The 22841-nt window shown below is 36.5% G+C and overlaps 2 protein-coding genes across 5 annotated transcripts in view; one reads left to right on the top strand and one right to left on the bottom strand.

Moving 5' to 3' along the window:
* The window catches only part of LOC127874072 (ATP-dependent DNA helicase PIF1-like), a 49469-nt gene that overhangs the window by 13407 nt on the left and 13221 nt on the right, over positions 1-22841 (bottom strand). Inside the window, exons 1-7 of one of the 2 annotated variants that reach the window (XM_052418186.1) lie at positions 9701-9796; positions 8339-8793; positions 7440-7580; positions 6522-6680; positions 5481-5570; positions 2020-2173; positions 999-1113 (exon numbers count right to left, since the gene is read on the bottom strand). In XM_052418186.1, the coding sequence (XP_052274146.1) occupies positions 999-1113; positions 2020-2173; positions 5481-5570; positions 6522-6680; positions 7440-7580; positions 8339-8777 (1098 nt within the window). In that variant the 5' untranslated portion in view covers positions 8778-8793; positions 9701-9796. Of the gene's footprint in view, positions 1-998; positions 1114-2019; positions 2174-5480; positions 5571-6521; positions 6681-7439; positions 7581-8338; positions 8794-9700; positions 9797-22841 lie in introns of those variants that run through there. The other variant, XM_052418185.1, reaches the window with a different exon arrangement.
* LOC127874073 (tetratricopeptide repeat protein 33-like) lies at positions 5518-18191 on the top strand. Of its 3 annotated transcripts, none has more exons than XM_052418189.1 (5): positions 5518-5637; positions 13698-13948; positions 14719-14800; positions 16105-16236; positions 17261-18191. In XM_052418189.1, exons 2-5 carry the CDS (start codon positions 13707-13709, stop codon positions 17600-17602), a joined length of 798 nt encoding a protein of 265 aa, XP_052274149.1. In that variant the 5' UTR covers positions 5518-5637; positions 13698-13706; the 3' UTR covers positions 17603-18191. The 3 variants fall into 3 exon arrangements, with proteins under 3 accessions (XP_052274149.1, XP_052274148.1, XP_052274147.1); XM_052418188.1 differs by lacking the exon at positions 5518-5637 and adding an exon at positions 9831-9895; XM_052418187.1 differs by lacking the exon at positions 5518-5637 and adding an exon at positions 9904-10057.

The raw sequence follows: 22841 nt of genomic DNA, 5'->3' as shown, positions 1-22841 counted from the left end.
CTAACAAATCTCTATTTTTAGTAGCAAATAATTAAAAGCCACTACCATGACTGTAGATTCATCACTCAAAATGTGCAGCTCCATGAGATACACATGCATGCAAAATATATAAAGTGGCTATGTTCAATATTGAATAATTATCTGCCTTTAAAGCTTATTACTTCCCTTAAATGTGTATTTTTTACCGTAGACCTTGAAGGATGACCTTGACGTTGACTTTTTACCACAATGTGTTTGTCAGAAACACAATGCCGCCTACTGCACCGCTTTGATTTATTTAACAACAAGGGACAAAATTGTCACAAAACCAGGTTTTCATTGTGAAAAAAAAATCTGATAAAGGGAGAAAACTCAAACTGAACTTTTGAAATGAACAAACAAAATTAACCCTTCGGAAAACCTGGTTAAAAATATATAAGTGGGCAGGTCAGATAACTATGTCCATTTTAAGCTTATTACTTTCCTTGAATTTGTTTTTTCGACCCTAAACCTTGAAGGATGATGTTCACCTTGAAATTTTACCACTCAAAATGTGCAGCTCAATGAGATACACATGCATGCCAAAAATCAATTGCTATCTTCAATATTTAAAAAGTAATGGCCAATGTTAAGGTTTAGCACGACGCCTATGGCTGACGACGAGCTGGCTATGACAATAGCTTGGGTTTTCTCCGAAAACAGCCGAGCTAAAAAACAACATTCCACAGAATCAAACAATTTTTTTTTTCTTTCATGCTTACAAATGATTATTTTTGGAGAATTACGTTAAAATAATGACGTCATGACATAAAACAACAACGTCATTTCAAAGCAAAACAGTGAAAATTGTTGATAATGTTTACTGTTAATTTTTCGCTATTTGAAACAGTGAATTATCAGTTTAAATCACTGATATATCTCTATAAACCACCGGAGAGCATGAAATAAAAAGGTTTAAAACTAATGAATGTAGTTTAATGATAGTTTACTACATGTGTTGCGTTAACTAACATTCTTACTTGGAAACAGAATTTCCTTTTTTCCTCTCCTTTCACTACAGGTGGCAGCTGGAGGAAGTCCCCGCAGATGATCAGCTGAATACCTCCAAAGGGCTTATCACTCTTCTTGATCACTCTGAAATAAACATCTAGCCGGTTCTAAATTTAAATTTAGGATTTTTGTGTAATCCCACCACAAAATTACCTATACACTCTCAGAAGCAACGTGAAAATGGCTCATGGAACCTGCATAAAGCCAGAAAAAGCTCTGAGTAAACCAGCTTAACACCAGATCAACCTGTGAGTAAACCAGCTTAAAACCAGAACAACCTGGGAGTAAACAAGCTTAAAACCAGAACAACCTGGGAGTAAACAAGCTTAAAACCAGAACAACCTGCGAGTAAACCAGCATTAAACCAGAACAACCTGCGTGTAAACCAGCTTAACACCAGAACAACCTGCGAGTAAATTAGCACAGAACCAGGAAAAACCTGAAAGTACTTCACAATCTAAATAAAATCCTTCCCATTCAAAATCAAAGTGCAAATGGTTATATGCAATCCGCATAAAACCAGAATAACCTGGGACGGACAAGCAGTCTGTTCGGGATTTATGCAGTCAGCCGCTCATCAGCACTGTTGTAAATGAAGCATTTAAACCTTAAATCTATTCAGAAAGGGGCCTGGCATACATTAAATTATATTTGTTTATGGACTACAAACACATCAAAATGCATCTGACAGCGGTAAAGGAATAACATACAAAAAGACATATCAAACAATATTGACAAATCAGAATGCTGGTTACAGTTCAACTTCATTTCATATTGATCTTATGTTTACAGTTCAATTCAATTTCATATTGGTCTTGAGTTTACAGTTAAACTCCATTTCCCATTTGTCTTGTGTCACAGTTCAACTCCATTTCTCAGTAGCCTTTTGTTTACATTTCATTCCATTTCCCAATGATCTTATGTTAAAGATTCAAGAGTTAAAATTAAAATCAAGTTTAAAAGGTTTATAGCATCTTCTATCCAGCTAACCTTGCCACAGTTTCCAGTTTATCAAAGAAGTCCCCGTCGACCATTGAAATCTCATCTATGATCAGGTGGTTACACCGGCGCCACTGTTGGGCGACCTGGGGGCGTGAGGCCAGCTCAATACACTGCTCCAGGGTACCGGCTCCTGAGCCTATACCTGCAAGGAACAGTTTGTAAAATGTCGTCCCATAATAGCCTGTGAGTCTGCACAGGCTACTGAGCCTATACCTGCAAGGTACAGTTTGTAAAGTGTTGTCCCATAATAGCATGTGAGTCCGCGCAGGCTAATCAGAGGCAACAATTTCCACTTCTTTTGAATTTTTCACTCAAAGGAAGTTTCTCATAAAAGAAAGCTCAGTCTATGTGGAAAGTGTCGTTCCTGATAAGCCTGTGCAGACTACACAGGCTTATCTGGAACAACACTTGACGCACAAGTCATTTGATCAGGTGGTTACATCTGTGCCACTGTTGGGCAACCTGGGGACGTGAGGCCAGCTAAATACACTTCTCCAGAGTACCGGCTCCAGAGCCTATACCTTGAGGGCAGAACAGAAAATGCACTTAGTTCTGGGAAAATGAGGTTAAATGCATGTGTGTAAAGTGTCGTCCCAGATAAGCTTGTTCAGTCTGCATAAGCATATCAGGGACCATACTTTCTGCCACTTTAAGAAGAGACTTCTATTAACCTTTTCCCCCATAAGAAGCAAAGTGAAAATGGCTTTTGCAACGAGCATCGAACCAGAACAGCCTGCAAGTAACTCGCAGTCTGTTCAGGTTTTATGCTGTTTGCTGCTCATCAGTAACTAAGGCTTGGAAATGAAGCCTTTTACCATGCATAGCGCGCGGTTTTTTACCTTCAAATTTCAAAATAAAAATTCAGTGCGCGTAATACATTGACACAACGCTTTCCTGGTTGCTAAATTGCAAAAAATCCATTTCGTAATCGTAAATCTTCACAATTGCCGCCATTTTTGTTATTGCAGAAAACTACACCCTATAATGTTATAGACCGAAGGGGCCGTTGTCGAAAACAACATATAGCGGGAAAGGTTAGGAATGAACGGGGTAGTAACAGTTTTGACAAAAATTAAAAGATGAAAAAAATGTCTTTGTTGGTGTTTTAACACTTCTTCATTGATTGTTCATTAAAAAAAATCGAGCTATATCGATCCCCGTGCGTCGCGGTATTGTTTGTTAAAGTTTTTGTTGTCATGAAAACTCGTTGATTTACAACGCAAAACGTCTTATTTGAACTGAGGCTAATTATTTCAATCATATTTTTCAACTTCGCTTTTGCTTTATTTTGATAATTTAATCCAAAGTTTAATGTTAGCAATTCCGAAAATTTGCACTCTATGTGAATTGACAGTTTGACGTCATCAAAGGAAAGCCGCTTCCTGTCTGAAGCAATAAAGCGACAAGTTTCTCGCCGACAAAATTGGCTTCTTTTGTCTAGCAATCAACATGCCGAACCAATTGTGTGTTTGTTCCTCAATGGCAATCGTCCAATTAAATAATAGCACGTGCAAAGCTCCGCCTTCGAACCTTTTGAAGAGAACGGAGGTGGAGTTCAACGGTTAATTGAGCAAGTGTATTACGTAGGTTGAGTTCTGATTTGCCGAAATTACTCGGCCCTAAGCATTGAAACGACGAATACGTTTATCAATCATTTTCCGATCTCTGCATAAATATGCTACTGTGCGAGTATACTACGTAGGTTACAAACCAACAATAGAGATATAGACTCGTTTTATTTTCTTTCAATAGAGACAAACAAATGATATTTGTCAAATGGCTTTACGCCAATAACGCCAACTGTATGGAATTGAGCGTTCGGGTGTATTGTTTGTCTCACTATAATATCAACTAGACGCAGTGAAGGCGCGAAATACCGGGTCAAACTGGATTTAATGGGGAGCATCTCTTAATGGGGAAATATTTAAGTCGATGAAAAATAAAATGGGATCCACGGACGATTTGCGTAAAATTGGACATTGCGATGTTGCGGGTCTGCAGAAGAAGATGTCATACGATGTTGTGAGCGGCAGGTAATGAAAATGTTACACTGTTCAAATGTGAGTAATAGGTAATGGTGGTTCGAATTTAACGCGCAGGGGTCTTGAAAAAACACGCGCAGTGTGCAGCAATAAGGACATATCGGTGTTCACGAGAGAATAATCTTAAAAATTATCAAAAAATATAGTGCTATGCAACCCATGCTCCTGATCGTAAAAACGCTCCCTACTTTAAAGCAAAAAATTAAGCGCCCGAAAAACTCAGATTAAATGATTGCGCAATATAAAAATGGCGGCCATTTTCGGCCAAATTTTCGGGTTTTTGGTCTTGAATTCTTTTTTTCTCCATTTTGGCTTTAAAAAATCGCATGCGCGTTATACATGGTAGCGCGTTATACATGGTAAAATACGGTAAACTTAAATTTAGTAAGGAAGGTACATGTATTTAATTAAAAGTAACTTTCTAAGGGACTATAAATGCGTCAAAATACGTATCTAAGTGGTAAAGGGTTTAACAGAAAATACCATAAAAGCGGAAAGTGTTGTGCAAACACTGTAAGCACATGTTGGAAGCTGAATTTCCTCAAATGTGGCTGTTAGTGTCACATTTTGATTTGATATACAAACTGGAAAAGTGAAAAATTCCTATTTTATTTCAATATACAAACTTTAAATATGATAATGTCTTATTTTGTTTCAATATATGATTTTTAGATGTGAAAATATTTTGTTTCAACAGTTTATAAGAACACTTGACCTAGATTCAAAACTGGCCTAGATATTGTCAAGATTCTGACAAAATTTCATCAAGATTTAGCCAATACCGAGACCTCAAGAGTGGTTCAAATAAATGACCAAAGACACATTAAGCAAAGCATAGTCTGGCCACAAGAGGTGTCAGTGGTGCCACAAATGCAGCTATTTCTTGGCCCCATTGGGAAAAGTACTTGTACTGCGCTAATTGGGAAAAAATAACGCTAAAAACCATGAAATTGGGAAAATTTGTGGTCAGAAATCTTCAGATTGTGAATAATGGGTCATTATAATTGCTTGGTACTTAATTGCACAAACCCATCTTAATATTCTTTTACATGCCTCTTTGCTTGCAAATGGTCAGTTTCAGCACTAATTTTAAATGTTCACTTGCAGATAATGCATTTTTGGAAAGAAAACGAACCAACTTTTCTTCCTGGTGGCAATTGTTCAGATGGCAATTGGGAATTTTCCAATTTTTCCTCAATTGGGAAAGTACTTTTTACCGGTACTTTATAAAGATGAAAAAAAAATGAAATCGATCATTCATAATACAAAATCATAACCTTATTTCATAAAATATTTGCAACAATCTACAATAATGCTGGCAAAAACAATTACATGCTGAACAGTCTACAACAGAAAATTTTGTGACAACATTTTCCTTATCCCCAAAATAATTGCCTCCCTTGGTACCTGCAAACTGATGCAGAGTTGTCCCCCCTATGTGACAGGCAGCCACTCCTGTGCTGGCGGTGGGGTAGGTATGCTGAGGAGCAAGGGAACCTGCAATATAGCATACATGTAGAATTAAGATTGCCTCATGCAATAATAACGCAGGACTCATATAAAGGTTTGATACCTAAGGGTACTGTATCCCCTGACCTTTTTACTCAAAGTGTTTTTTTCTCCATGACCATCAGCTTATTAGGATTTTGGTGATTTGTGAATGTTATTTCACCAAGTTTGAGTAAAACTGATGTTTTAAATGTGTTTTTTTTATGATTAAATATTAAAAATATATAAATTTGCATGTAAATTTCATTAAATACTGGACAGGTGCAATATTTAAATGCACTTAAATAACCATGTTCAGACTTAATTTTGTTGTTTTTTCTTAAATTTACCACGTTTGTTTGACAATTTTTGTTAAATGCTGACCAGTTCTCACTCTATATTTTGCTTAAGGGTGAGTAGCCCATACTAACATTATTATATTTGCTATGGTTATCTGAATACCATTAATGGGTATTAATCCAAATAACCCTTTTATCTGGATATATAGAATCTGTTTTCACAAGATAAGCTTAAGCTTCTTTCTGTTAATTTGCTAATAATGTAAACAAAGATTTTATTATAAAAATATTACAAGCTTTATTTTAAATTGTATCCAAAACAACTTGAAATCAATACTATTTTGTATGACAAAATAAATATTAAAATAGAAACAAGAATGAATGGAATAATTTACTTTAGCCAGTTATTCTTTTAACAGAATTAAGATTTTTTTTAATTGGGACCTGGAACTCTAGGCTATAAACGGTACTTATATTATGAACATTGTGTTCATAACGAAGAATCCAATAATTATAGGTGTTAACTACCATGCCTGACTAGCCACGTTAGACTTGACTTTGGAGTAGTTTAAGTTCAATACATTTTTTAAGAATAGACTTTATTTATAGAATTATGTCTAAGAATTGGTGATTATGAGCCCTGGAAATGTAGCAAGCCTACCAATGATCCTCCTTAACAGGAAGGATTTCCCTGTCCCAGCACTGCCTGTGAAGAAGATGTTGCGTCCACCCTTGACTGCCTCCAGCACTGCGTTCTGCTCCTTGTTTAGCTTCACTGGGTTTTCGATCACAGTTAGCAGGCTTGCAGAGTCTCTCAAACCTTACAATATATAGGACATACCTGGGGTTTGTTTAAACCTATTTATTTTAGCTTGATTGCATCAAAAGCCTCAAGCTTAAAAAAATGCTCTTGAGTCCGTTTCCTGGGCCTATAACATTTACTTGGTGTCTTTGGGGAAGTTCTAGAGAATGCTCCAGAGGGGAGATTAAACCTGTTAGGGGGACACAAAATCCAATACGCCAAAGCGAACTTTACCTGGGGTTTCATTCAGGTTTGAAGTAGGTGCATCATTTAAAAAAGTAGGGAGAGGGGTGGGCCATATAACTAACATTGATTATTATTTTGAACTTTTTAATAATTGCTATGTTCAAAGGCAAATATTTCTTAAAACATCAAGGTGATTCACTCACGTCCAGGGTCTTTATGCAATTCATGACATTATTCAAACACAAGTCATATAAGATGTTCACATAGATTTACCATTAATTGGCCCCCAGATCGCAGTGATGTAGTGGATATGATGTCTGCCTAGCGATTGGGACACAATCCCCACTGTGAGAGCGTTGAACGGTTTTTTAGATTTCCCCCATAGACACAAAGTACCAGTACTGGTTTTAATATAAGGAAACGGACTCGAGAGCATTTCAAATAAGCCTTAGGCTTTCTATGAATTCAAGCAAAAATAAAAAGGTTTTAACTAACTGTTCTCCTGCAGTTATTATCATCACAATAATAACTTTTCAGCAACTTTTCCAGTATGGTTAATTAATTTTGTTATTTTTTGTTATATGATCATACCAACAGTTCCTTTATCATCTGTGCTGATAAGTTTCCTCGCCAGTTTGGCTCCTGCAGGCTGCTCGTTCTCCTTATCGTCACCAACCACTCTCTTCCTCTTCCCTTTAGGAGTGCAGTCTTCAAGCTTCTCAGCTGCTTTTGCTGTTGAAAAAGGTTGTGATCAAACTAACAAGAAAGGTGTTTTTGAATATGCTACTTAATCGTCTACCTCTCAGATACCCACTTTGGAGTCCCTGAGAAAACCTTAATTAAGTTAAAGACCTTTATCGCTAGGCTCAAGTTTTAAAGACTTCATTTCCAACCCTGCTATATTAATGAGAAGGCTGTTCTGGTTTCATGCAGTTGCATATCGACATTTGTACTTTGCTTCTTAGTGGGAAAACGTTAAAGGGTTCTGGAAGATATTAACATTAAGGTTGTTCTTAATAATACATAAAGCAATATTGTCTAGCAAATTTAAACCTATGAAAAAGAAGCCTTAATTTAGCGTTTTATTTATAAGATAATGCATGTAATGATAATTATAAAAAATCATTGAAACGGAATAGTAAAATGTCACATAAGCATAAAGCTTACAGTTGCTTCCTCCGCTATTTTGAGAGAACTACAAACATACGTTAACTTAATTATTGTTTACAGTCACACTGCCAGGCTAACATAGATCTTTAAAAGTAACCAGGGCTTCATTTGACTGTACAGAAATTACAGTGGTCTGCTAATCATTTTTCTAATGTCTAGAAAAATGATTGGCATACCACTGTATTTTGTCTTGTAAGTTACTTGTACATGCACACATGTAATATGCCATTTTCCTTTTGCTAAGATACAATATTTGAACTATTTCTTTTATATGCTTGACCTTCCAATTTATTATATAAACTATTTCATAACTATACTACCTTTCAACTCATTGGCTTCCTTTAAATCACGCATGGTAAGAGGACTAATTTCTTCAAATGTTCTGGGAAGGTCAGACTTCCACTTCAAACGATCACTGACAAAACCTTGTTTCCGCAAGCACTCCAGTTTAGTTGACATCGTCTTCAGGAACATGATCAGTTTATCTGGTGCACAATTTGAGATCATAACTTGAGCATTCTCCGCAGGCAATTTGATAGTAGCTTTTCCGTCTTTTGCAAACATTTTGTGGACCTGAATCTCTCTAAGTGTATATTTCATTTCACGCTTGTTCGGGAAATTGATACAAAGGACTACATCTCTGAATTCATTTCTGCCTAGAGATAAGGTCACGTTTTTGTGTGTAAGCTTCCGTAAGGTTTCTCCTTTTGGGTTTAACTCTTCATACACACCATTACAGGTGATGGAACTTAGAGCCATGGTTACAGGTTGAAATCTGCAAAAAAGCAATTTCAAATCATTGTTTGATAAAAGACAACATGCAGTGTTTTTGGGTCTTATATGTAAATAAAGTAAATAAACAATGACTGACTAGCCAGTTTGTCTTCAACAGCATTGTTAACAATACATAATTGTTACTGTTAAACTGTTAATGGACCTGTTAAAAATAAATAGATGACTTTGGGAAACACGATACAGTCAGTCAACCAGTTTTGAATAACCCTGCAAAAAACGTTTAATGTGGTTTATTCTTTTGACCAAAATAATGTTTTTCAGGATTTAGTGTCAATGTGAGAAGATGTAAAAATAAAGGGTAAAATTTATTATGTATTATAACAGGTTAGGCTATATGACATATGCAGTTTTTTGTCAAAAATAGCCAATGAAAGTTCACCCTTCAGAAAATTATTAAAAATCATTCAACAAACAGAATTTGTATTTCAAAACATTGCCATGGCATTTGTTTTCAATCAGCAAAAAAGTTTATTTGAAAATAATAAAGCCTTCTATATCCATTTGCACATTTCAAAACATAACTAATTCAATCCGTTCCGGTTAACCTTTTGCTGCATTTATCCCCCCTGTAAGCACAATACAAAAGCTTTCTTGATAAAACTTTTTTAATATAATCCTTAACCTAATGTTTACCGTGGACACTTATCATTGGCGCCCTTATCATTTTGTTTTGATTGGGGCATTATGAACAATTAAATACAAATAAATCGGAACTGCTGATTATCCGGAACTGGTTGATAAACTGGTATTTCAATACGTTTAAAGTCTTGCTCAGTGGTTGAAATTAAAGTCGTAAAAGATCAAGGCATTCAAGAACGACTAAATTTGTTGCAAGCGAGGTTGAAATAAGATTCGCGGTATTTGTTATAGCTGCACATACACATTACCTTGACAGTTCTTTCTTCTTTTATCAATCACAAATTGAAATTTATGAATTTAAAATCTTTGGCAACAAATGCTTGTCAAACCATTGACCAATTAACACGCCGCTAAGAAAGTAAAACAACCAATGACATTCATCGATACAAAATAAACAACAACAACAACAAGTCTACTGAGAAACTCTGATTGATAATGTTTAAGTAATTATCTTGTTAATGTCAATTCCCAACACAAAAATACAACGAACATTCGAAAAGAAAAAAAAACGCTAAACACATCTTGTTTGCTGATCATCTAGACCAATTCGAGATTTAAAGAATACAATTTTCACGAGTTTTCGCGACATTATGGTTGATTAAAAGGTTACAAACTACTTAGTTTGTTGACTGACCATTTTGTTCAAAACTGTTTTTGTGAAGGATATTCATAGACTCATCATTGGTTTTTATCTGATTTTGGGGAAAGGGCCTGGCCTTTTTTGAGGGGTAAAAAAACCGCGCGAAATGCTGGATTTTGGGGAAAAAATCACGCAAAACGCCAGATTTTCGGGAAAATAAGGAAAGTCTTAAATAATCAATTTAACATATTTTGCTGTTTTTTAAGGGGAAAAAATGAAGTCTAGGAGAAAATTTACCTGCTGAGGGGAAAAAAAATCCGAGGGAAAAGGGCCGTTTTACGGCGGGTCCCAAAGAAGGAAAAAAAGCCCTGCTCATTTTTAATTTAATTAATTTAGAGCATTACTCCATTAGTCTTTCGGGCTAGTTTCAGCAGCCAGTGCACATTGATTTTGGGACTTTTGAGACCCACATTATATTGACTAAATTAAAATAAAGAATAGAGTTAAGGATTTCCTTTCTCCCATAGTAATTCTGTTGGAAAAAGGACCCATTGCTTTGCAAGGTAGCAAGACACTTGGACCCCTTGACACTTCGACCCCTATTTTCAATATTTTTATTTTAATAAAGACACTAAGACCCCTTAATCAAATCACTGAATTAGCAATTAATTTTGTACTTTTGGGCTGTGATTATTCTATTTAAAATTCAGCAATACATGTACTTAGAAACTACAATAGAAATTAGATATTTATCACCACTAACATTTGCAATACATAGTGATATGAATGACTTTGTGCTACTTAGTGGAACCCTAATGAGATAAGCAGCAAGAGACCAATAAACGCCTATTTAGACATCATTATTTCTTTGATACCAACATGACCAGAATTCATGTTTACTGTCTATAGATTCTTTTAAGAAACTGTTTATGTTTTGGTCATTTTCGCAATTACTGATGGGGTAATAATTTAATATCACATATCGTTACTATAAATAGTAACAAAATGACGTTGCGAGCGGGCCATTATTCGTATCTAGCGGGCCAATATAAATTATATTAGCCCTAGGGCCGATTTTTCATATCAGAAAAGAATGGGATCGCGCGGCTTATACTGAACAATATGGCGTCCACATTCAGTCTGAGCCATAAAGAAGTAAAACATCATCTACTGGTTATTGTTCTTCTCACCGAAGTTGTGTCATAACCATGTTTATTTTCGTAAAATTTAATTTGCTTCCATGACGAAGTAAATTCTGGACACATTTCTTCATCGCCATCCATCTTTTCCATTTAAAAAGATTGGATGTAAGCAGGCAATTCTTTGAGGATAGACATTCTTTGATCGACTGACAAAGGAAGGACGTATTCATCAAATAAATTACCCTTTTAATTCAACATCGATTTCCTTCAAACAGTTAAAGAACCATTCACTGACGCTTATCTTAAATTTAGGCATAATCCATCAATTGTTCAACAGAACATCGCGTTAGGCTATTTGAGTCGACATTTTAAAGAAATCGAAAGTGCAGTCTCGGCAGTTTCATTCCAGTTTTATATCCCAACACTGTTATTCACATTCATAATTTTATATTAAACAATCGTAAACACACACACTAATCGTTCGATGCTTAACAAAATATTTAACTGTTAAATAAAACACTTCAAGTCCGATTTGTTGTTGTCCTAAAATTCAGAGAGTCTAGGACCTAGACTAGGTAGTTTCGTCATTGAAATGAGGTCACATGAGGTACGTCATAAACTTCGTAATCAATTGAATGAAAATAAAAGTACGGAAAGCTGTTTCTGTATAAATTTTCGTGAAGGACCAAAATAGTATGATATGTGATATAAACGATAACACACGACAGAGCTGGGCCGGGCGTCTACAATCGGCCCTTTCCGAATAATGGCCCTCGGGCCGTTATGTCGGCAGTGGGCCGATTATAGACGTCCGGCCCAGCTCTGCCGTGTGTTATTGTCTAAATAACGGACATATTTCATACCTATTCCTCTCCTTTGAACAAGTATATTCATATGATCAAGTATAACACTCATGACTGTGTCACATAATACATATCCTTTATTTATCACAAAAATCAATTCCAATAAGAATAATTATGTTAAATATATAAAAAAATAAACAGGGGTCAAAGTGTCTCAAAAATAAAAAACAGGGTCCAAGTGTCCCAAAAAATAGGGGTCTAAGTGTCTAAAAGGGGTCGAAGTGTCATCTTTTTTTTTTTCCTAAAAATTACTGCCGATTTTCGGCTGCTTCCCATTGCACAAATAAACTTTTTTTCCCAAAAAGCTGACCAAATTTTATCAAAAAAAGCCCAAATTTCATTTTTTTTTTTTTTAAGAAAGAAGTCTTATGATTTCTTAACTCAAGATCTCAACTTTTAATTTCAACATCCTAAAAAATATATAATCTTAATTTTGCCCTTTTTGTTGATAAATAATTTCCAAATTTGCCACTTTTATCAATTAAAACATTCCCAATTTGACCAGACTACTTTTCCCAAAATGGCTAGAAAAAACCCTGAACATGCACTTAAAAACAATAATAATTCTGTTACTTATAATCATATTTATAAGGTTTAATTTTTCCCAATTTCATGGCTTATAGCACTATTTTTCCCGATTTCAGTGTTTATCGTGCTAATTTTTCCAATTCAAATGGCACAGGCTTTAACAAATAAAAGCAAACAAGAGCTGTCACCATAAGATGACTTATGCCCCCTATAAATGCTTGATAGAAGATATGAGCTTTTTTCGAAACCTAAACGCAGATTTCGAAACCTAAATGCGAACCCTAAGTTCAAGGTCAAGGTCACAGGGTCAAAATTTGTGTGCGTATGGAAAGGCCTTGTCCATATACACATGCATACCAAATATGAAGGTTATATCTCAAGGGACATAGAAGTTATGAGCATTTTTCAAAACCTAAACACAGATTTCAAAACCTAAACGTGGACCCTAACTTCAAGGTCAAGGTCACAGGGGTCAAAATTTTTGTGTGTATGGAAAGGCCTTGTCCATATACACATGCATACCAAATATGAAGGTTATATCTCAAGGGACATAGAAGTTATGAGCATTTTTCGAAACCTAAACGCAGATTTCGAAAGCTAAACTCTGACCCTAAGTTCAAGGTCAAGGTAACAGGGGTAAAAATTTTGTTGCGTATGGAAAGGCCTTGTCCATATAAACATGCATACCAAATGTGAAGGTTATATCTCAAGGGACATAGAAGTTATGAGCATTTTTCAAAACCTAAACGCAGATTTCGAAACCTAAACGCGGACCCTAAGTTCAAGGTCACAGAGGTAAAAAATTTTGTGCGTATGGAAAGACCTTGTCCATATACACATGCATACCAAATATGAAGGTTATATCTCAAGGGACATAGATGTTATGAGCATTTTTCGAAACCTAAACGCAAAGTGTGACGGAAAGACGACGGACAGACAGACGGACAGACAGAAGGACAGACAGACGGACACACAGACGGACAGTCGGATCACTATATGCCCCCTTTTCTTGAAAGGGGGCATGAAAAATCACTGGTCATCTTTAAAAAAAGAACCAAAGGGGTCGAAGTGTCAAGGGGTCAAAGTGTCTGACATTCCTTTGCATTATGAGTCTTAATGTCATTGATTTCAGTTTAAGACCATGGATGCCAATTTAAAAGGCTTCGTCTGGAAAAGAAAGATAGGCGTTAATGTGTCCAAATCTGCCAGCTCAGCGTTTGAACTGGAAGCTAAGGCTGAAACCGACCCAGAGGTAGAAAATGGAGATGTAGATTGGTTAACACTGGTGCCCAATAAGAGGAAGAATGTTATTGGTCTGGAAGATGGTATTGCAAAATCCCATAGACTGGTCCAAGAAGGGACAGTGCTGGCATCTTCTGAAAGGTAAATTATGTGATACCAGTATTAAATTAAATATGTACAATTAGAGATAGACCTTTCCCGTTTATATCTAATATAACTGGGCATTATTTACCAGCTGATTTTTTCATCCACCTTACTACTGGTATGTGTACAATTTACCACTTAGATACATATTTTGACGCATTTGTAGTCCCATAGAAAATTGAATTTAGTTAAAGACCTTTCTTACTAGATTCATGTTTTTAAGGCTTTATTTCCAACCCTTAGTTACTGATGAGCAGAAAACAGCATAAAACCTGAACAGACTGTGAGGTACTCATAGGCTGTTCTGGTTTCATGCTGGTTGCAAAAGCGATTTTCACTTTGCTTCTTATGAGGGAAAGGGATAAACACTTCAAACACACTTACCCATAATTGAGCTGCTTTTGTGGGAAATATGTTAATCTAATAAGTAACAGCATACGATATGATACAGAGTTTGCAATATCAATTATATTCAGATATCCCAGAGCATGAAAGAAAAAAAAATCACAATTTATTTCATTTACTAGACCATTATGCAAACAACAAGAAGTTGTAAATAGCATTGTCAAAACTGTTGCTAAGTACCTATGAGTTTCAGCCAAGCCTCGGATTGACATATGTTGAACAGTTTTATCTAATATTGAGAGCCAAAATCCATATTATGGATGGCAGTAATTGCTAAAATATTATATTTACTAAGTATTGCAGTTCTGAAAATGCTTTTTTGACTTGTCAAATATTTAAACCTTATGATTGTTGTAATTAAGGTACTGGGAAGCACTGAAGAAATGGGACGAGGCATTACAGTACACGCTTATGGATGAGAAAATTCACGAAATGAAAGCCCAGGTAGAACCCTGATAAATCAGTGTTTATATTTCGAGATTCATGAGGTCCTTCTGCACTTGAGGCTGAATTATAGTGTACCTCGAGATTTCCGAAGCATTCCTACCTAATAAGCTTATTAGAATCACAAAAGTTGGGGATGATCTGTGAAATATAGCTGCAATTTCGTGCTATTTCAAGTTGTTCGTGAAAGATTTTCAATTTTGGTGTGGTCTTAAGACTTTTGTTGTACCTGGAGGACAACCCAACTGTCTGGAATAGTGACCACCAAAACACTCACATGCTTCCGGAATTGGGCATTGAACCCAGGTTGCCTAGGTGAGAAGCTCATGTACCAACAACTGCTCTAAATGGACAGCTATGTCCTGGTAAAATCAATGCTTTATTTTGATGATTAAATTTCAAATGTATTGTTTTTTTTTGTGAAAAAAAAACACACTTATAAAAGTGATTGAAAGCACGTTATGATGCAAAAAATGAAGCTTGGGGATCGTACCTATATTAAGTATTGCTTTATATGGCTAACAGCCAAGTTCAGCCATAACTATCACACATAGTTGATCAACAGATTACGTTATTTCCTTGGCACAGGCTAATCAGGTCTCCATGGCATAATGGATATGGTGTCGGCCTAGCAAAAGGAGGTCACTCCATGGCATAATGGATATGGTGTCGGCCTAGCAAAGGGAGGTCACTCCATGGCATAATGGATATGCTGTCGACCTAGCAAAGGGAGGTCACTACATGGCATAATGGATATGGTGTCGGCCTAGCAAAGGGAGGTCACCATGGCATAATGGATATGGGGTCGGCCTAGCAAAGGGAGGTCACCATGGCATAATGGATATGGTGTCGGCCTAGCAAAGGGAGGTCACCATGGCATAATGGATATGGTGTCGGCCTAGCAAAGGGAGGTCATAATGGATATGGTGTCGGCCTAGCAAAGGGAGATCACAAGTTTGATCCCCACTGTGGGAGCCTTCTTAAGATCTCCCCTTAAGGCACCAAGTACTGGTTCTAGGTCCAGGAAAAGGACTTAAGAGCGTTTTAAATAAGCCCGAGGCTTATGATACAATCAAGCTGAAATACAATGTAAATAGGTTTAAACTAATCAGGTGTGGCACTTTCTGCCTACACGGGATTTTCATTAAGAAGTCTTCCTTAAAAAAGTAAATTCCATTTAAAGTGAAAAGCATAATCTCTGATTAGCCTGTGTGGTCTGCACAGGCTTATGTGGGGCAACACTACTCTCATGCATTAAGCCCAGTTTTCCCATAGTGAGGCTCATATAACCTGTCTTTTTCTAGGCATTGATGGAGCTCTGTGAGATATACCCTGCAGTACAGGCAGCCAAGAAGGCAGTCCAGTTTGCACCAACATGGTGGATTGCACATCAAACACTTGGTCGAGCATTTCTTGGGCTTGGGGAAGTTAGAATGGTAATATAGTTTCTTTTGACAGACTAGACCAGTCTGTTAAGATTAAGTATTAATAATGTTAACATGTGTTTGGTTGTTTATTAGTCAAGATATTTTTAAGCCAAAGGTACATTGATATCTGTATGCGTTACCGAACAGGAGTGTAATATTTATTTAACAACATCAGTCACTTGGAAAAAAATAATTGTTTTGGTCAATTAAGTTTTTAAGTCATAATGTTCAAATGTTTTTGTGGTTGTTTGTTGTTTCTATATTTTCATGAATACAAATATTTAGCTCTCTAATAACAGTTTTGAGACTATTGACTGAACAATTTCAACGATTTTACTTCCCCAATTGGGAAAAGTACCTGTACCATACCAATTGGGAAAAATTAGCACGAAAACCCCTGAAATTGGGAAAATTCGCATCGTGAAATCTTCCAATTCGGCATTATAGGGTTTTTTAATTGCTTGGTATCAAAAGCAAAAATCAACTCAAATATTGATTTACATTCATTTTGGCTTGAAATGTTTAGTGTAAGTGCTCATTCTATTTGTTAACTTGCAGATAATGCACTTTTGGAACAAAATTGACGAAATTTGCCTTCCTTTTGGGAAATTTTCAGACAGCAATTGTGAATTTTGTAGTTTTTCTTCAATTGGGAAAGTACCTTTTACTGGTACTTTATAAAGAAGGGGAAAAATCACTGAATTTCTACCATTTCTTTCATATCCAGTTGTTTTACTTTATTGATATGACATAAATAAGCAATTGCTGTTATTGAAGTTGTTTAAAAGGTCGCCGTGGTGTAATGGATATGGTGTCCATCTAGCGACCGGGAGGTCACGGGTTTAATCCCCACTGTGGGAGCGTTCTTTAGATCTCCCCCAAAGACACCAAGTACTGGTTTTAGACCCAAGAAAAGGACCTGAGAGTGTTTCAAATAAGTTGTTATTACTTTTAATGCAATCAAGCTAAAATACATAGGTTTAAAATGAATTTGTGTAAACCACAATTGTGATATTTTCTTTTGCATCATCAGGCTGTGAATAGTTTTTCCCGAGCCGTGCACTTAAACCCGGATGACAAGGAACTGTGGAAAGACGATCTGTTGTGGGCGTATTCGTTGTTGCAGAAACGAGAGCAGCTGGAGGGAGAGAAAGAAAAGCAAAAGGAAGAAATGAAGGTTAAAGCAGGTGTCAGAATAACTGAAATTAAGGAAGGCAATGACATTAATTCAGCTGAAGCATGTGATCTTGATAAAGAAAGCTGTAAGACTGTTAGTGTTTGTAAAAATGTTACAAATATACAAAAAATTGATGCTGGAGCAAGTGTTAAAAAGATTCCAACAAATTATGTGCAAATGAGGGATCTACCGCCGTGAAATGATCAGTAAAAAAAATCAAAAAAATCAGATTTGTTGTTTAGATGTTGATTGTTGAGTTTTGTGTTAGCTATTAAATGTTATTTGTTGTATTGAGGGTTTCTTTTCAGCATGACAATTGTGGGATATAATAAACAGGGTACCGGTAATACATGGTTTGGATGTGTTGATATGTTAAAGTTTTAGCATAACTGTAAGAAAACTATCATGTTATAATTAAAAACACTTCGACCAACATTGCCCACCAATGTTCTTTCATAATTTCTTGTATATAGGACATATAATTTTTCCACAAAAGCCAGGAAAATCTTGGAGCCACCATCATATTTAAAGCCATTGGCTCGAGGTTGTTTGTATAGATGTATAAAATGGACTCTATAATAGATAAGGGCTTAGAATGTTAAAATAAAGTATAAACAAGAGCGCCGCATGACGGAGCAATATACGCCCGATTCGTGTGCCATTGGAGATGATACACTGATGATTGATGTATTTGTTTTGGAAATAAGCAAAAAAAACAACAACAACTTATATAACTGATATATTCATATATATGCATTGATATCAATAAGTGTACATGACCCATATTCGAACTTGACCTAGATATCAACTAGATGCAACTACTGACCAAGTTTGGTAAAGATCGGATGAATACAATTTGAATAAGAGTCCGGACAAAGTGGCGCTGTTGAAAATGGACTAATTGACCCTATGACCTAGTTTTTTACCTGGCATGACCCATATTCGAACTTGGCCTAGATATCAACTAGATGCAACTACTGACCAAGTTTGGTGAAGATAAGATTTATACAATTTGAATTAGAGTCCGGACAAAGTAAAATGCACTAATTGACCCTTTGACCTAGTTTTTGACCCAGCATGACCCATATTCGGACTTGACCTAGATATCAACTAGATGCAACTACTGACCAAGTTTGGTGAAGATCGGATGAATACAATTTGAATTAGAGTCCGGACAAAGTGGCGCCGTTGAAAATGCACTAATTGACCCTATGACCTAGTTTTTGACCCGGCATGACCCATATTCGAACTTGGCCTATATATCAACTAGATGCAACTGCTGACCAAGTTTGGTGAAGATCGGATGAATACAATTTGAAATAGAGTCCGGACAAAGTGGCCCCTTTGAAATGCACTTATTGACCCTATGACCTAGTTTTTGACCCGGCATGACCCATATTCGAACTTGGCCTAGATATCAACTAGATGCAACTGCTGACCAAGTTTGGTGAAGATCGGATGAATACAATTTGAATTAGAGTCCGGACAAAGTGATGCCTTCCGCCCGCCGCCCGCCGCCCGCCCGCCGCCCGCCCGCCCGCCAAGGGGTTTCGCATAATACGTCCCGTATTTTATACGGGCGTATAAAAATGACATTTACAATACGGGAATGCCCCGAAAAAAAGTTTTGACAGAAGACAGAGTTATGATCCACGTATTCTGTACAAGGCCTATATCATGGTATATTTTGTTATGAAGTATTGTTTCATCCTCTCAGTACTTCATTAAAAATGTCTGGAGAACGAACATGCAACCTGCTTCTGTGAACTTACGGACACTGGACACCAAAATTCATTAAAAAGGTCATGATGATAAACAATAATTTTGAAAAATGTTAAAATACCTCATCAAAATCGTATTTTTGTTAGCACTGATATACCCATGTCATGCCCTTTGTGGCCAGCACCATTGAAATGTTCTGAGATTGGTTTATCTCTCCTTATCCGCATGTTAGCCTTGTGTTCTTTGGCACGTTCCTTAAACAATCTGCTTGTTTCTTCTACGTATACATTCTTCTGGCATTTAATACAAAATATACCGTATACCAAATTGTAAATGTAACAGTTTAGTTTTATTGCTTCATTTGGAATTTCACTTATTGGGTTGTTATGTAAACCTCTTTTTAACATTTTACAGACTATACAATATGTCTTGCATGATTTTGGTATTTGTTGAAAATGCTTGTTAGTCCCCTACCGGTTTCACCGGAGGGGACTTATGGTTTGCGCTCCGTCTGTCAGTCAGTCTGTCTGTCTGTCTGTCACACTTTTCTGGATCCTGCGATAACTTTAAAAGTTCTTAATATTTTTAGCTCCACTGGCCAAAGGCCAGCGGGGCTTATGTCATGGTCCTGTGTCCGTCGTGTGTGCGTCCGTGCGTGCGTGCGTTAACTTTTTCTTTAAACATCTTCTTGTCCTAAACTACTCGTCCAAATCTGCTGAAATTTCTCAGGAATGTTCCTGTGGTGAACCTCTTTCAAATTTGTTCAAATTATGCCCCTGGGGTCAAATTTGACCCTGCCCCGGGGGTCAAAAAATTGAAAATTTGCTTATATAAGGCCTATTTTGTGCAAACTTTATAAATATTCTTGTCCATAAGCATTAGGCCTAGGGCTACCAAATTTGGTATGTATTGACATCTTATAGTCCTCTACCAAGTTTGTTCAAATTATGCCCCTGGGGTCAAATTTGACCCTGCCCCGGGGGGTCAAAAAATTGAAAATTTGCTTATATAAGGCCTATTTTGTGCAAACTTTAAAAATCTTCTTGTACGTAACCATTGGGCCTAGGGCTACCAAATTTGCTATGTAGTGACATCTTATAGTCCTCTACCAAGTTTGTTCAAATTATGCCCCTGGGGTTAAATTTTACCCTGCCCCGGGGGGTCAAAACATTGAAAATTTGCTTATATAAGGCCTATTTGTGCAAACTTTAAAAATCTTCTTGTCCATAACCGTATGGCATAGGGCTACAAAATTCGGTATGTAGTGACATCTTATTGTCCTCTACCAAGTTTGTTCAAATTATGCCCCTGGGGTCAAATTTGACCCTGCCCCGGGGGGTTAAAAAATTGAAAATTTGCTTATACAAGGCCTATTTTGTGCAAGCTTTAAAAATCTTCTTGTCCATAACCATTGGGCCTAGGGCTACCAAATTTGGTATGTAGTGACATCTTATAGTCCTCTACCAAGTTTGTTTAAATTATGCCCCTGGTGTCAAATTTGACCCTGCCCCGGGGGGGGGGGGGGTAAAAAATTGAAAATTTGCTTATATAAGGCCTATTTTGTGCAAACTTTAAAAATCTTCTTTTCCGTAACCATTGGGCCTAGGGCTACTAAATTTGCTATGTAGTGACATCTTATAGTCCTCTACCAAGTTTGTTTAAATTATGCCCCTGGGGTCAAATTTGACTCTGCCCCAGGGGGTTAAAAAATTGAAAATTTGCTTATATAAGGCCTATTTTGTGCAAACTTTAAAAATCTTCTTGTCCATAACCATTGGGCCTAGGGCTACCAAATTTTGTATGTAGTGACATCTTATTGTCCTCTATCAAGTTTGTTCAAATTATGCCCCTGGGGTCTAATTTGACCCTGCCCCTGGAGGTAAAAAAATTGAACATTTGCTTATATAAGGCCTACTTTGTGTAAACTTTAAAAATCTTCTTGTCCATAACCGTATGGCATAGGGCTACAAAATTTGGTATGTAGTGACATCTTATTGTCCTCTACCAAGTTTGTTCAAATTATGCCCCTGGGGTCAAATTTGACCCTGCCCCGGGGGGTCAAAAAATTGAAAATTTGCTTATATAAGGCCTATTTTGAGAAAACTTTAAAAATCTTCTTGTCCATAACCATTGGGCCTAGGGCTACCAAATTTGGTATGTAGTGACATCTAATAGTCCTCTACCAAGTTTGTTCAAATTATGCCCCTGGGGTCAAATTTGACCCTGCCCTGGGGGGTCAAAAAATCGAAAATTTGCTTATATAAGGCCTATTTTGTGCAAACTTTAAAAATCTTCTTGTTCTTAATTATAGAGCCTAGGGCTACTAAATTTGGTATGTAGTGATATCTAATAGTCCTCTACCAAATTTGTTCAAATTATTCCCCTGGGCTCAAATTTGACCCGGCCCCGGGGGTCACAAAACTGAACATATGACGTTTACCAGTGGATATTACTGCGGCCGTTTGGCTGTGCCCAACAACAACATCAACATCTTGTAAACATGAGATAAAACCCTGTCATTTAGTGCCATTTTAGGTCAGATGGTGACTGCTTACAAAGGCATTGAAGTAAGAACATGTGTTATGAATGTTTTTCTTATAAACTGAAAAAAGTCGGGTTTTATTTAAATATGTCGAAAGTGACCATATATCCGGATGAAAATATTTTGGATGACATGTTAATTTCATGTCTGTGTAGTGTTAAAACCAGTTTAATAATATATTATTGATTTTAAAAACACAACTTCCATGAACATAATTATTTCAAGGAAAGTCAATATATGATACTGCACGGTAAACTCAAACTTTTTATCCAAGAGAAGGTGTTGAAATTAATGAAGTGCAATGTTCTTAACTATCGTATATGCTGCTTTTTAATAACTAATGATTCATTGTTCCATTTGTGAATAGTGACTGATCATGAATTGTTGAAATGATTGTCAATTGCTCAACAATCCATATATATTTCTGACCATTTTATAATTTTCTTAATACAAGTTATGAATTGATCTTAGAAGTCAAATGTATTACTTAGTTAAATACATTTATAAATATAAAGAAATAATCTTTAGATTATCATAATATTCTCAGGCCTGTTGGTCTTAGGGATGTGTGGGTTGATAAGCAATTTCTCCTTTTATCACAATTATTTCTACCCTACCTGATCATTTCCTTCATATTCCATTTTAATTCAATTGACGTCTGCAACCTCTTTCAAATTGGGAAAGTCCAAAATGTGTTGTTTGGTAAAGGGTTAAGGCATTTTGATTCCTATGGGTCTTGTGAATCTGTTTCAAATCAAATGCGTAGATATGATCTTCAGCATCTAAAAATATGTAGAACGATAGGAAATAGAAAGAACGACAATATCTTTTGGAGAGATAAATGTACCTACGTTATAAGCAAAGGACCTGTGCAACAATTCCTGGGCTTTTTTGTCTGTTTAGTTAACACGGTAGTAACTTTTTCCATATATAAAAATGCTCACCCTTCCAACTTTATGCGCTCAGTGGGACGAGGGATAGAAAGAGAAAGTCACATGCTTGAGTACATTTCAACCCATGCGCATTACACGTTTTTTTCGCAAAGAAAAAACAGTGGAGCGATACAGGGCCATCATGGCCCTCTTGTTTCAGGAAACTTGGAACATAAGTAGATGTCAATATGGACATTATGCACGTCATTTCATTTCGTTCCTACGTCAAAAATTCTGGTTG

The sequence above is a fragment of the Dreissena polymorpha genome, chromosome 3, assembly GCF_020536995.1.
Source record: "Dreissena polymorpha isolate Duluth1 chromosome 3, UMN_Dpol_1.0, whole genome shotgun sequence".
Lineage (NCBI taxonomy): Eukaryota > Metazoa > Mollusca > Bivalvia > Myida > Dreissenidae > Dreissena > Dreissena polymorpha.
This window is presented reverse-complemented; position numbering and strand designations above follow the sequence as displayed.

Bases quoted from the DNA above. Each gene is read 5' to 3' on its own strand.
- LOC127874073 (XM_052418189.1), top strand. From the start codon at position 13,707: ATGGATGCCAATTTAAAAGGCTTCGTCTGGAAAAGAAAGATAGGCGTT. The intron at 14,801-16,104 runs GTAGAACCCTGA...GTCTTTTTCTAG, and splicing joins TTCACGAAATGAAAGCCCAG to GCATTGATGGAGCTCTGTGA. The intron at 16,237-17,260 runs GTAATATAGTTT...TTGCATCATCAG, and splicing joins GGCTTGGGGAAGTTAGAATG to GCTGTGAATAGTTTTTCCCG.